Consider the following 13,765-nt stretch of genomic DNA (forward strand, 5'->3'; position numbering starts at 1 on the left):
GATACAAGTAAAAATGCTTTTATACACTTCTACCTAACCTGTTGTTCAGTTTGACAGGGATTTTGATAAGCTCTTCTTTTGTGAGGGGTACATACTTGTACATCCTCTCAGTCCGTAAAAAAAGGGTATACAAAGCCACTTCATTCTATCAACAGAACACTGCAATAGCATGGAAGCATAAGGCATAATCAGTGGCTAAATTGGTACCTTGTGCTAGGCATAGGTGGCTCTCGCTTTCCTGCTGTCCATCTAGATATGGCTTAAGGAACAGCATTGAACAAGGAGATAAAAAGATTTCTATCGGTCTTCTGAACACAGGCATTCCAAGACAACAGGTGCCAATTCAAGGACTCTCAATAATAACCAATGCTTTCTGACATTGCAAAAATAGCTTTTGCGATATTGCTTTAGTAGGTGAAGTAAGAAGAGCATTTTAGTAAAAAAAAAAAAAATCCTTGACGCTTGGCAGAATCGGCATGGTAACATTTGAAGAGGCAGAGGGCAGATGCTGCGGATCCCGTGACGGAACCAAACTGAAACAAATAGGTGACTGTTTTGTGGAGTTCAAATTCTTTTTCGTGTTCCAGATTGGAGTAAGCAGTTGGATACAAGAGCAAGATGTTTTTTGAAATAATTTAAAATGTCAGAAAGACATTGATCAATAGTCAAGCAGGTAGGGCAACGCCAACAATCCAAAACAGTCATAAACAAAGAAATATAAAAACCCTAAAAAAATTACAGATAATTTAATATGATAGTGTGCATGAGTGTGTGTGTGTAACAAACACTGAATCCAATGAGTGGAAAACAGGTAACAGGTGTGTAAATGAGTAAGGGGAGCATGGTAAAATAAACCTGAAGTGATATCTGATTCTGGAGCGGAAGTGGATTTCGACGGGACAAATTCAAGATATATTTAGAAGTAGAAAATTTGACTCAGTATCATAAGGGTTTCGTCTATATGTTAATACGCTGATGACAATCAACGTTAAAATGACCTGCCTAAATTGTATAGGTCCTCCTCGTGCCACCAAAACAGCTATGACCATTGAAGACATTGGACTCCACAAGACATCTGCTGTTGTCTCTGGCATCAAGATGTTAGCAGCAGATCCTTTAGGTTCTGTACATTGCAAAGTACCTCCATGGATTGAAATTGTTTCCCACAAATGCTCAATCAAATATAGATCTGGGTAATTTGGAGGCCAAGTCAACACCTTGAACTCTTTCTGTAACCATTCTGCAACAATTTTTGCTGTGTCACAGGAAGCATTATCCTGTCTCTGTCCATAGGAAATACTATTGACATAACCGGGTGTACTTGGTCACAACAGTGTTTAGGTAGATGGTACATGCCAGGTTTCAATACAGAATATTGCCCAGAGCATCACACATCCTCCACTGGCTTCCCTTCATACCTTAGTGCATCCTGGCGCTAACCCTTACACACTTAAGCGATGTACACACGTGAGCCGTCCATATGATGTAAAAGAAAACGTGATTTATTAAACTAAGCCACCTTTTTCCATTGCTTTGGATTCAGTTCGCTTCTTTTTCAGCAACCACTTGTAGCACTGAGCCTTGGTAGATACTAACCACTGCATACTGAGAAACAACCCTCAAGACCTGATATTTTGGAGATGCTCTTAAGCAGTCGTCTAGCCACCACAATTAGGCCCTTGTCAAAGTTGCTCAGATCCTTACACTTACCTTAGACATAAACTTCAAGAACTAACATTTTCATTTGCTACCTAATATATTCTAAACCCAAACTCTAACCCAACCCACTGAAACAACGATTCTATGGCTGATTCTGGAAAACGCTTATGTTTTTTACTTTAACATAAATTTGAGAAAGCAACCATTTTCTTTGCTTATACAATCATACAACTAATAACACTGTTAGAGCTCTGGCTTGGATTTATGACACACTAAAATTGGAGTCCAGCTTGACTTGAAGAGCTATAAGAACTTGTGGTGAAAAGTGTTATCTTTTGAGTTTTTTTTTTGTATCAATTCAATTTGTGTGCGTACATGTTTTCATAAAAAAAAAAAATATTACATAAATACATAAGTGAAAGATTTTTTGCTGTGTGCTGTTTCTGAGCTGCTTTTCCCACCTACAGTGAAGCTGCAGCCAGGAAAGGTGAACATGTAAGCACAGCCAGACTCATCAGAGACCTCTGCTGGTTCCTTTAGCTTAGGAGTATTTCACCAGACGTGGCCCACTTCCATCTGAAGGGGACATGCATAATTAGCCTCCAAAAGCTCCAAAGCCTCCAGCCACAAAAAAAAAAAAGCTAATTATTTGTCAATTGTTTGTCTCACAATTTGTCTCCTGCTGAAGAAAGTTCAAAAGCGTATAGAAAGTTTATTACAATGAGGTCACACCGCCTAGACTTCAGCAAAGTAACTAAAATTTTGTGCATCCCTCTTATAAGGAGTATACAACAGAATCTACAGGCAAGAACTGCTCTGTTGATTGACATGTCTCCATCAGTTATGGCCAAATGACAACCATCAAGCATCCTACTCACTACAATCTTCCTGACATACTGCCACCATGTCTGGGCTGCGGGTGGGAGTGTGACATGTGAGAATAAATAAAGGCAGGCAAGTTTAAACAAATAGAGCTGGGAACAGGCTGTAGTGGAGGAGGAGGCTGGCCCTCTGTAAACACGTCCAACTGCAGCCCAAAAGCAGCACCACCTCATGAATAAACACAAGGAACATGAGCTGAAACAAATAACAGCTGTATTTCCTTTTATTTATTCTTATCTCGCACCACTTGGAGGACTTTTCTAAATTTGACAATCACCACGCATGACGATCCCCTCCCCAAACCCCCGATTAACACCACTGGGGAAAGAAAATCTTCAACAGACTCATTTAGGGTAAAGTTTTGAGGCTACAACTCAAACTGCAGACTACTGTATAAAACTAAATAGTATGAGCACTGCAAGAGCATTCTGACATATCTTTCGAACAGAGAATAGTAGTCACGAGCAATGCGAAGATGAAGCAGCTTTAACCATCTTAAACACATACAGAAGCTTTGCAGAAACTAAGGGACAAAAAGGAATCAGTTAAGGATGAGGAGCAAGAGGAGCCTTTTTAACATGATTCAACAGTTTCAACATGTTTATTTGAGCATAAGTGGTACTTAAAACACCTCTGAAGGTACCTCTTAACAAGATTCATGTCCGCAAAACCCTCCACAGGCAAGCAGAATCAAACGATAAAAGGGCTGTTTCGGATGTCGTTGCTGTGCAGAAATTAACATCCTATTTCGCACACAAAAAAAAAATGAAAATAAAATACGATAAAAAAAAATAGAATGAGTTTCAACATTGCAGATTTCTTTCACACAGAGCCACAAAGAGTTACTGAGTGATGATGACAAATATTAATCGGTGGAGTTGGGGGGGGGGGGGGGGGGATGTTCAATGAAACACAATACAGAGAAGTTTCTATGGTCATCTTTCTATAGTTAGGGCTTTGCTTTAAAGTTTTTATCAACTTTTATCAATCACACACAACTCAAATTGTTCATATTAAGGCAAATGTGACAGCCTATTGAAGTGAAAAATCTAAAACTGGTTCATTGGCTATGATACAATTCTGCAAATGTATCTGAGGTCATGTCTACAGCCGAAAGAGAAACAGAACTCAGTCGGGTTACACGTATTGTAGAAGTTAGTACACGTGGTAGAAGATTAAGAAGTGAAATCACAGCTGAGTTATTGTAACTACAGGAGGCAGACATGACGCGAATGGATAAATCAGCCCACTCGTACCGACTGTACTGAACTCCAACTGGAAAATGACCAAATCAGGAAGGTAGAAATACAACGACAACAAAAAAAAAACAAAAACAGAGGTGGGCTGTGTAATCAGTGTGATTGTTTTCAACATGAAAAAAAAAACAAAAACATATAAACAAAAATACATTCATGAACAAGCCTTGCGAGCTGTACCCGATGAGAATAGTCAACGTTTCTGATTCCAATGTACCTCTTCAAAGCATAGACAGGCTAAGTGTAGATCCTATTCTATGCTTTCTTCTACATTTGGCACCAGATATGACAATGGAGTCTTGACTGATGTGTAAAGACAAGTTGCTGCATCGCATGACTGCTTCAGAGAGATAGAAAGAGGGAAAGAAAAAAAAAAACACAACCTAACCACTTACACAGGCTGATAACACTAGTACCATGCCCTAACACACACACACACACACACACACGCACACACACACACTTCCCTGAGAACATCAAAAGACTGTTAAAATGACAGCTAATAGGAACAATGTAATAGTTTCCACAATTAACAATGAAAATTCAAAGCAAAATTAAACAACAACAACAACAACAACAACAACAACAAAGAGGAATCAGTGCCATTCTGAAAACAAATTTTGGAACAACTTTAAGCTCGGGGGAAACTTGTGTCAGCTTTGGAAACCTAAACTCTCCAGATACTCTGGGAACAACTGAGAAGAGATCGTCAATAAAACCACTCTTCAATACCGTACAGTGATTCGGCAATTTAGCCAGAAAGATATGAAGCGGAAAGAAATAATAAAAAAAATAAAATAAAACAAAATAAAAAAAGGAGTAAAACACAAGGTGAGTTCACATTTTCCACAAGCAGAAAAATACATCTATACAAGCTCCTCAGAAGCGATATGTAGACATGTTTAAAAAAGAGAAGCAGATCTGAACATCAAAATGTTAACAATGTACTGTGGGCAAATATACAAGTCTACTGTGACACAATAAAAGAATATAGAACAATCAATTTCTGTGCAATTCACTGTCAACAGCCTAAGTTACACTTTCCCCCCCACCCCCTTTTTTAATTGCCATTCATAGGTCCTTTTTATTTTTCATTGGTACATTAATGGGTTTTTTTTCTTCTTTTATGTTCTTGCGGATAGTTGATAGGTGATTCTTTAGGCTTTTTAAGTGAATGCGACACTCCAGTGTGTTTGTGATTTTGGTGGGACTGTAGAGGGGACTGTCCGTTGAGTCTATCCCAGCTGACAAACCTCTTCACAGCTTTGCTTCTGTTCCCACAAAGTCCATCACCCACAAACGATATATTATATATAAAAAAATAAGCTATCCGAAAAAAGTGCATCATAGATTCTTTTTTTTTTTTTTTTTTTTTTTTTTTTAAATATCTTTTGTTTTCTCCTTTCTTTCTTTGAATCCTGAAATCCCAGATGAGGGGGTAGGGATGGGGGTGGAGTCAGCCGACTGGGGTAGAGGTATTCTGCAGGGTCACAACGTGAAAAAGGAGAACAGACAAACAGGAGACGAAGGGACAGTGAGTTGGTTGAAAAGGGCGTGGGTGCTTGACTAGGTGACTATGCTATAACCATGGGAACGTCATCTGCAAAGCCGCCAATCATGGGGTCATCCTCGTCGTCATCGCCTTTCGGAGGAAGGATAAAGAAGACATTGTTGATTTGACGGAGCGTAAAAGACCGAAATTTTAAAGCCGCATATAATAAGTGAATAAGAGTAATGAATGAAGTGGAAGTCTGTCTTGTATGTGCAAGCAGACTGGGTATTGCTCTTACCAAGCTCATCTCCCGAGGAGAAGATGGCAGAGCCGAGGCGCGAGTTGTAGTGGCTGTTGGCGAAGGCGGTGAAGCTGTGCTGCAGGCGGCGGTGGCGCATGTACAGAGCCACGAGTCCTCCGCATACACACAGCAGCAGCACGAAAAGCACAGGCACCACAACTGCTGCTGTGTCACCTGAATGGCCTGAATGAGCAGCTGAGTCACTGGGGCCTGCACCAAACACACACACAAACACACATACAGATTAGTTAGCATTGCCTCTAAGCTGTTCAAGAGTGCTAGTGTCAACAGTACATATACACACAGCATACACACATTAATACTTACAAACACAAGTAAACAGAGGAAAAAAAAATGAACTACATTTAACAAAGAGAGGACAAAATCTCACTCGTTAGATCTCTCCTGAGACGATCTGTAGAAATTCGGACACTTAAAAATGTTGCTTCCAGTTTAGGTTTCTAGAGCGTTTAAAATAGATCTAACTGTAAGTGGATGAGCCAATTCATTTCTCTCTCGCTCTTATTTTTCTCTCTTTCTGTTTATTTGAACACAGCACCATTTCTGTGTGCTTGCCTGGTTGTTAGTAGTGTTGAATGTATGTCATTGATTGTTATCGAAATAAATAAAAAAGGTGGAAAAAAGTGTTTACAGTCCGATGTTAACCTTTGTGTATCTATATTTCTATATTCGGTTGTCTTGCTAAAGCAATTTGCGAGAATAACTGAAACAAGAAAACGGTCAGTAACCATAGTAATATTACAACCTTTAACGTTTATGAAGAAATTCATTTATTACAGTTCAGAATGAAACTCTAAAGGTTTGCTCTAAAATTTCAAGAACACCAAATTCAAAAGTTATAAAAGTACAAAAAAAAAAAAAAACATTAATATTTATTTACAAATATTAGCAGAGACATTATTTACCGGAAAACATTCAATAATAGGAGATAAAATAAATGGCTAGCTTTATTTTTAGGAAAGCAGCAGGCTGGAAATATGTGAGTGTTAATATGTGATTTCTGAGTGATTTTATGGTCAAACAAGCAAGTTTTAAGACGAGCGTTTTTATGGATTAAGCCAGTGAGGATGAGTAAGTGTCTGGCCAGAAAGAGTCATGCTGGACTTTATGAATAATGCAGACTATTTGAACAGTTTTGGGAGAAAGTGGCTTAAGTATTGACTGTAATGTGACATCATACGATGCCCACAGTATGTGTAACCCTTTAATAATTTCTTTAAAAAACAACACCGGTTGTTTGTTTTTTTACATAAACTTTTTTTTTGTGTGTCAAAAGGTTCGCTGAATTCCCAACTCTGGAAATGAGTCCCTCAATATTCTCTATTATGACTCGCATACTTTGTGAGATGTTTCCAACCTGACATGCAACAAGACTGAGGAGCGAGTCGAGACGTCTAATTACTCTAACTGGTAGGATGTTTATGCGCCACGTTATTTGATTTGCAACTGTTTACACAGCCGGGAAAAGAGATCGGAGCTGATATTTTATTCAAGCTGCCGAAATGCGAGAACTCGATCGATACATATCAAACAAATTTCATTCGTTTCATACGCATGGCACCTTTTCAAAGTAAGCTTCGTCGAGCTGTTCAAACACAACATAAACAACTGCTGACAAATTTCAAACAGGAGAAAAACACCAAAATGTTGTGTCTCCTGCCTGTCTATCTCTTACTAATTTCACTTTCACTGCTCACAAAAAGATGAGCGTGTGATGAACTATGGTGTGTTTGTGTGTGTGCGCACGAGTGTGCCTGAGTGTGTGTACCTGCTCTGGCACTCCCCAGCTCGTCGTACAGCAACACCGCGGCTTCGCCACAGAGTTGGCCGTTCACCAAGCAGCTAGCGCGCACTGAGAACGTGTAGTTGTGGCCCACCAGCAGATTACTGATCCTGAAAAAGGTCTCTGTGGTATTTCCCAGCGATGTGGTGGAGTTACTGACACTGTCGTACACGGACACCTCGTAACCCTGCAGAATCACAGACACAGAGACTATGAGCATTTGCAGGATTGAGAAATCTGTATGGAGGTAGTGAGGAGGAAGGGGCAGGGTGTGTGAGTGGGGGTTGGGGTGAGGGTTCGTACACGACTCTCATTGAAACTCCGCTCCTTGACAGACAAGCTCTTCCAAAACAGGAACACGTGGTCTTGCTCAGTAAGGATCTTGAGAGCATCTGGTGCAGGTAGAGGAACTGTAGGAGCAACAGAGAGCAGACGAAACATCAGATAATAGGGCTTACATTATTTTTATTCTTGTCAAATGAGTTTTCAATACGGAGTTGGCTTAAACTATATGAAAATTTAACCATGCATCCAAAAAGACCTCCATGACTGATAAAACTGGTTGAACTGCATCGCCAAGGTGTGATCCACGTGTGATGTCAATAGCAATGCAAATAATGAACTTATTCCCCTTTTCCACCGAGGCAGTTTGAGTGCTGGTTCAGAGCCAGAGCCTAATTAAAATCAGATTTTTCTTTTTCGACACCCAAAGCACCGGCTCTGAACCAGGAAAAGTGGCTCTTAAGCAGCACCAAAACATTGCAGGTCTAGACTTAAGAACGGCTTGCGCCAGGGGTTGGGGGCGGGGTTACTCTGACCAACAAGACAAGAGAGAACGTCGATAGCACCATTTTTAAATCATTTTAAATCAGGATTCGCCCCGTATGGATGCCAACGTAGGTTCGCAAAGTCATGAGCAGTAAAGCAACATCCGCCATTGTTGATTGTTTGCCGCTGCTGCACTAAGGTTGCTGTATAACGTTGTATACAGTGACGTAAGACTCGGCTCTGTGATGGCACTCTAGCCCGTGGAAAGGCAAACCAGTTCTTAGAAGGCTCGCCAGTGGAACCAACTTCGAACCAGCACCAGCACTAGCTCTGAACCAGAACCCGGTTCTTTCTGGTGGAAAAGGGGCAATAGTGAATGAAAAACATCACATTCCCGGTGCTTTCTGTGAAAACAGACCCATTTCATCTACATTATGGTGGCTCTGCAGCAGCAGGTCTACAAAGCAAGTGACAGCTGGTGTTGAAGTTCTTATAAACTTTAAAACCAATGTTGTTCTGTGTTAATAATTAGACTCTACAGTATGTTGGGATTATTTTGGAACTGAAATGGCTTAGAGGGTTGTGTTGGGTATAAGAATCATGTTGTCCTATAATGGTTCTGCTGGGCTCTAATGTGCATTTAAGAGCTGCATTGGAATATAATTGGCATTGAGAGCTGTCTTTGGCTATTAAAAATCATCCTGGGTTCCAACAGGGAGTAAACGTTGTGTTGGGTTATAATGAGCACACTGGGCTCTGTCAGTGACTGAGTGGTGTGTTGGGCTCTGTCTAGGGACGAAGACCAGTTGGGTAGATCTATGCATTCTGGTCTTACTGTATATTGAGAGGCATGTTGGGCACTAATGGACCTTGACAGGCATGATGACTTCCTCTCAATGCCACTTAGAGGGTTTTACTGTTCCGTGAGAAGCATGTCATCAGGCATTAAGAGCCACACTGGGCTCTAATGGGCACTGAGAGATATTTGGAGCTGTAAAAGCTGTTTGGCCCTTAAGGGCACTGAGAGGTATGTTCGGCTCTTAAGGGCATTTAAATGGCAGACTGGACTCTTACAGGCATTAAGTGGCATGTGGCGCAATAACAAGCACTGAGACTTGTTATGGCTTTTGCGACCGCACTGGCTTCTGTTGTGGTTGAGAGCTATGCTGAGTCCTAACTGTCTGAATGAGGGCTGTTTTGGGTTTTGATGGTCATTGTGTGTTGGGTACCTGTGTTAAGAGTATAGCTGGCCTCTTTGGTCATGTTGCGGAGGCGGACCGTGATGCTGTAGCGACCGCCGGGCTCCAGTCCTTTAAGGCTGTACTCCACTGTGTTGTTCTGAGTGGCGACTTTATAATCACGCTCCGTCTTCCTCACCGTGTCTCTCAAATGCACAACATAAGTCTGCATACAGCCACAACACACCCAGCTATGATGCTACCTCTATCGACCAGCAATATAATTCATTCAATTCCCTTCAACAGACTAAAGGATAAAAGGTATGTTAAAATACTTACTAAAGAAGAGCTGGGAGAGTCATACGGTGGCTGCCATTTCAGTATGGCCTGTGTTTTATCCACTTGGACTTTATGCAGGTTGCGTGGAGGAAGCCTTTCATTAGGGATCATCTTCACCACAACCGATTCTGATGGAGGGCCCAGATACGGCACTATAACCCGCACCTGCAAAACAGAGACAAACACTACTTAACACCTCTGTGCATGTGGCATGTAATTTCAAGTTTGCTTATAATCCAAAGTGAGGATAATGACAGTCTCTTACAAGGAAGAGATACTGCTCGTCGCTCTCCACAGTGACGGTGATGCTGGTGCTGGTGCTGTTCACACTTCGTGGCTGGCGGTAAAGATCCAGGAAGGACGTGGCGAAGAACACGCCATACATCTACGCACACATATACACACAATCACATGATGAATCATTTATGCTTTTATTTTAATCCCAATTCATAGCCTGAAATATGATATTCTATAGATGTCATAGTTATGTAAATTCGAGGAGCGTGTTGGACAAAACCTGATATTTCCTGTTGAATCTTTGGCACATTTTCCCATACCACCACACAGTTACACAACGCAACGTTCAGCTGCACCGGGTTTGATTTTGATGCTATAGTAACTACCTCAAAATATCTTCTCAAACATAAAATGCAATGGCCACAACAGAAAAAGATGTACTTGCTTTTGAAGGCGAGCTCTTAAAAAATAAATAAATAAAAAAAATCTCCTGTCCTTTAAAAAGGCCCAACCTAGTATAGAGATATCTTTATATATATTGGTTGTTATACTAAGTGGCGTTTATACTATTAAATTGTTAAGGTCATGTGAGTGCCGGGCAGCAGCTAATAACGGTCCTAGCTATCAGACATAACATTAAAACCACCTGCCTAATAATATGTAGGTCCCCCATGTGCCATCAAAAGAACTCTGATCCATCAAAGTATGGACTTCCCAAAACCTGCTGTGGTATCTATCAGCGGAGCTTCTGCCAAGTCCTCAGAATTCTGAGGCAATTTGTACTACAGTAGCTCTTCTTTGGGTTTGGGTAAGACATGATAGCCTTCGCTCCCCATGTACATTTCTGAGGCTTTGGGTGTCCATGGCCTTGTCAGCAGTTCACCTGAAGGTCTTGCTTGGAAAACTTTTTCTCTGACCCAGTTCTCTAGGCCCTTGTTCAAAGTCGTTCATCTCCTTACATTTCCTGCTTTCAAAGCACAAATTTGAGAACCGACTGTTCACTTTCTGCCTAATGTATCCCACCTACGACAGATGCCAGTGTAATGAGATAATGTTATTCACTTCACTAGTAAACAGGGATAAATCTATTTAAATCTATTTTAAATCCGTGTTTTTTTATGTTTAAATGTAACAAGTAAAAACTACATATAAGCAAAAAAAAAAAAATGTTTTAAAAATCAGTTTATTTAGCTTAAGCTTCCAAAATCACTGTTTCCATAGCTTCACTGCTCTTCCTTACTGTTTTATTAGACATGAAGAAGTCTGCCTGCCAAGATATGCTTGTAGAGACACACACACAAAAAAAAAAAACTGAACTCTGGACAACCCTGCAGCTTCTCGGTTTTGTGCTGCTCCTGCTGCGGAGCTTAGCGCGATGAAAAACAGCATCTCATAAAAGATAATGTTTTGAGACTGAGGATTACATGAAAGCTGCTTTATGTGAATTACATCATAACCCAGAATTTTCTTTTCCCGATATATAGAAAGCTCAAAAATAAACTCTATAAGCTCCACGTGACGGAGGGAATTTGTGTTGCTTATATTCTCTTTCGACATTTCTTTAAAATATTGAGCTCTAAGCAACACCGACAAGCTTTACTTCTGCGTGTGAGCACGTTTTTAGATTTTGGCCAAATGTCCCCATAAGGATAGAAATATCTGATGGTTTTGGTTTTTGGTTACTGATGTTGAGGTTAGACTTAGATGTAGCCCAGAATAAATAATTATATAAGGGGAAAATCCAAACATGAATAGTGTGTGTGTGTGTGTGTGTGTGTGTGTGTGTGTGTGTACCTGTGCCTGGGGTCCAGTCCAGCTGCAGTCCACAGCGGTTTGATTTAGTGCCCGTGCTTTGAGCAGTGGTTGTGCTGGCTGTGTTCCTACTGTCTCCAGGCGTCTCAGAGTAGTAGGACTGTCTCCATCAGCGGTGTGTGCCCACACTTCCACTTCATACACCATCCCCGCCGTCAGATTAGTGGCTGTTCGACATGGAGGAACACATTAATAATGTAATTTATCCAAATGTGCTGGGAGTCAAGATGAAAAAAATGAAATATAAAATATAAAAACAAATGCAAAGAAAAAAAAAATCAAGGACGTGGACATCTCTAGTTGTTTAGAGTGTGGTGAAAACACCAAGGTCGCATGTTCAAACCCAGTGGTGACTCAACAGTTAAGACTAAGCAGAAGGTTTGGGGGATCAATTCCCAGCACTGCCAAGCTGCTTCAAGCTTAGCAGCTGCTCACTGCTCTAAGTTTGCTGTATCGTAGCTGACCCTGTCCTCTGACCACAATTTACTATCAAGCTTTGCACAATATCTGCTGCATTTATTCATTTTTTTTTTTTTTTTTTATGTTTTGTGGTCAGGGCTGTAGCGGATCCCATCCTGGAGCACATCTCAGGAACACCAAGGATGAGGAGGGAACTCCTTCTGTTTCTCAGAGGGCACCATACACACACATTCATGCACCACAATACATTCATACATACATACACAGCTAGGGGTAATTTCTTTTAGTGCACTTAGCCATCCAAAGGTATTGTTGAAAAATGGATGGCAACCTATATGAACAGGGAGAATGTGAAAACCTGCATAGAAAGAATAGACAGATAGAAAACCTTTGCACCAGCGTGATACCCTCATTTGCTTGCTTTATTCAAATGTGATGCTATATATCTTGAACGAGCCGGCTAACAAATCGGTGCTTATTTGTGTCACCTCTTAACGACTAAGACCTGATATAGACATGCTTAGCAGGCACCTTTATGAGCTGGCAGCCCCCTTATTGCAGTTTACCCCGTGCTAAACACATTTGAATGTGCCTATGTAAGGCTTGATTGTTTGCAGGACAGCTGAAGCAGAAGTCTAAAGACGAGTCACTGGTCTGAAAAAACGTACAATGCATTACAACGATTAGTGCGTTCAGTACGCAATGAATTCTTATGTTAGTGAAGATTTATGTAGATATATAAATTCGTCTGCTCGTCTTCAGTAATCATTTCGTCCTGCTCAGGGCCACGATAAACCCGGAGACTTTTCCAGAACGGCTGGACGTTAAGCAGGACTACAGTCTGCGTGGAGCAATTACATACAAGCTATGTAATAATGTTTCTGCACAAATAATCACATGTTCATTTGCATTGAAGGGAAATTTAAAGTCACATGTTTATACATACATATTTTTTGGAAGGTGGGGAAAAAAAGGAAGGACAACCTGACAGCAATCCGTTTACTACATACAGTAGAAGTGGAGGTAGAAGATGGGCGGTGCTACCAGGTGCTCAATTGTTTAGCAACAATTTAGCAGCAATTGTGAAATTCACTTTATTCTAAGCTGCATTACATGCCTTTGGCATCAGTTAGCATCGACTGGGAGACGGATTATACCTCTGGTTAGTATAAAACCTTTAGTGTTCTTTAGTGTTTAGTTGAGACGATACGTCCTACACTAGAAGCATAGCGCAAGTGTTTAGCGTGTACTGCGTCGTTAGGGACACGGCTATCGATTGTACCTGTAAAAGTATCCGAGACTGTGTAGTTCCTGTTTTCTTTCACATGCTTGTCAAAAACCCAAGACAGCACCACCACATAATGTTTAACCTGTAAAACAACAGAGTTGGGTTTTGAGGTTGGCATGAGGTATAGATCTGAGTAAGGTAGAGTGTGCTTAATAATCCTGAAAATTCACACATGCTGCTCACCTTGTAGTCAGAGCTGATCGATAGTTTCACCGTGTCTTCCGTGATCCTTATAATTTTTATAACCGGAGGAGCTAAAGCTAAAATTAAAAGGGGGGAAAAAAAAATTAGAATGTATTCACATTCACGCTATAAGCAGTTTGGCAGAT

The 13,765-nt window shown here is 40.7% G+C and overlaps 1 protein-coding gene across 4 annotated transcripts in view; it reads right to left on the reverse strand.

Annotated features, from left to right (window-relative positions):
* Positions 1 to 3,123: 3,123 nt before the first annotated feature.
* The window catches only part of sorl1 (sortilin-related receptor, L(DLR class) A repeats containing), a 68,830-nt gene continuing 58,188 nt past the window's right edge, over positions 3,124 to 13,765 (reverse strand). For all 4 annotated transcript variants that reach the window (XM_060887623.1, XM_060887621.1, XM_060887622.1 and 1 more), the window contains exons 39-48: positions 13,620 to 13,696; positions 13,431 to 13,518; positions 11,711 to 11,895; positions 9,945 to 10,064; positions 9,680 to 9,844; positions 9,392 to 9,566; positions 7,698 to 7,804; positions 7,380 to 7,581; positions 5,588 to 5,800; positions 3,124 to 5,439 (exon numbers count right to left, since the gene is read on the reverse strand). In XM_060887623.1, coding sequence (XP_060743606.1) covers positions 5,372 to 5,439; positions 5,588 to 5,800; positions 7,380 to 7,581; positions 7,698 to 7,804; positions 9,392 to 9,566; positions 9,680 to 9,844; positions 9,945 to 10,064; positions 11,711 to 11,895; positions 13,431 to 13,518; positions 13,620 to 13,696 — 1,400 coding nt within the window. In that variant the 3' untranslated portion in view covers positions 3,124 to 5,371. The remainder of the gene's footprint in view (positions 5,440 to 5,587; positions 5,801 to 7,379; positions 7,582 to 7,697; positions 7,805 to 9,391; positions 9,567 to 9,679; positions 9,845 to 9,944; positions 10,065 to 11,710; positions 11,896 to 13,430; positions 13,519 to 13,619; positions 13,697 to 13,765) is intronic.

Source organism: Tachysurus vachellii, chromosome 15 (genome assembly GCF_030014155.1).
Source record: "Tachysurus vachellii isolate PV-2020 chromosome 15, HZAU_Pvac_v1, whole genome shotgun sequence".
In the NCBI taxonomy this organism is placed as follows: Eukaryota; Metazoa; Chordata; class Actinopteri; order Siluriformes; family Bagridae; genus Tachysurus; species Tachysurus vachellii.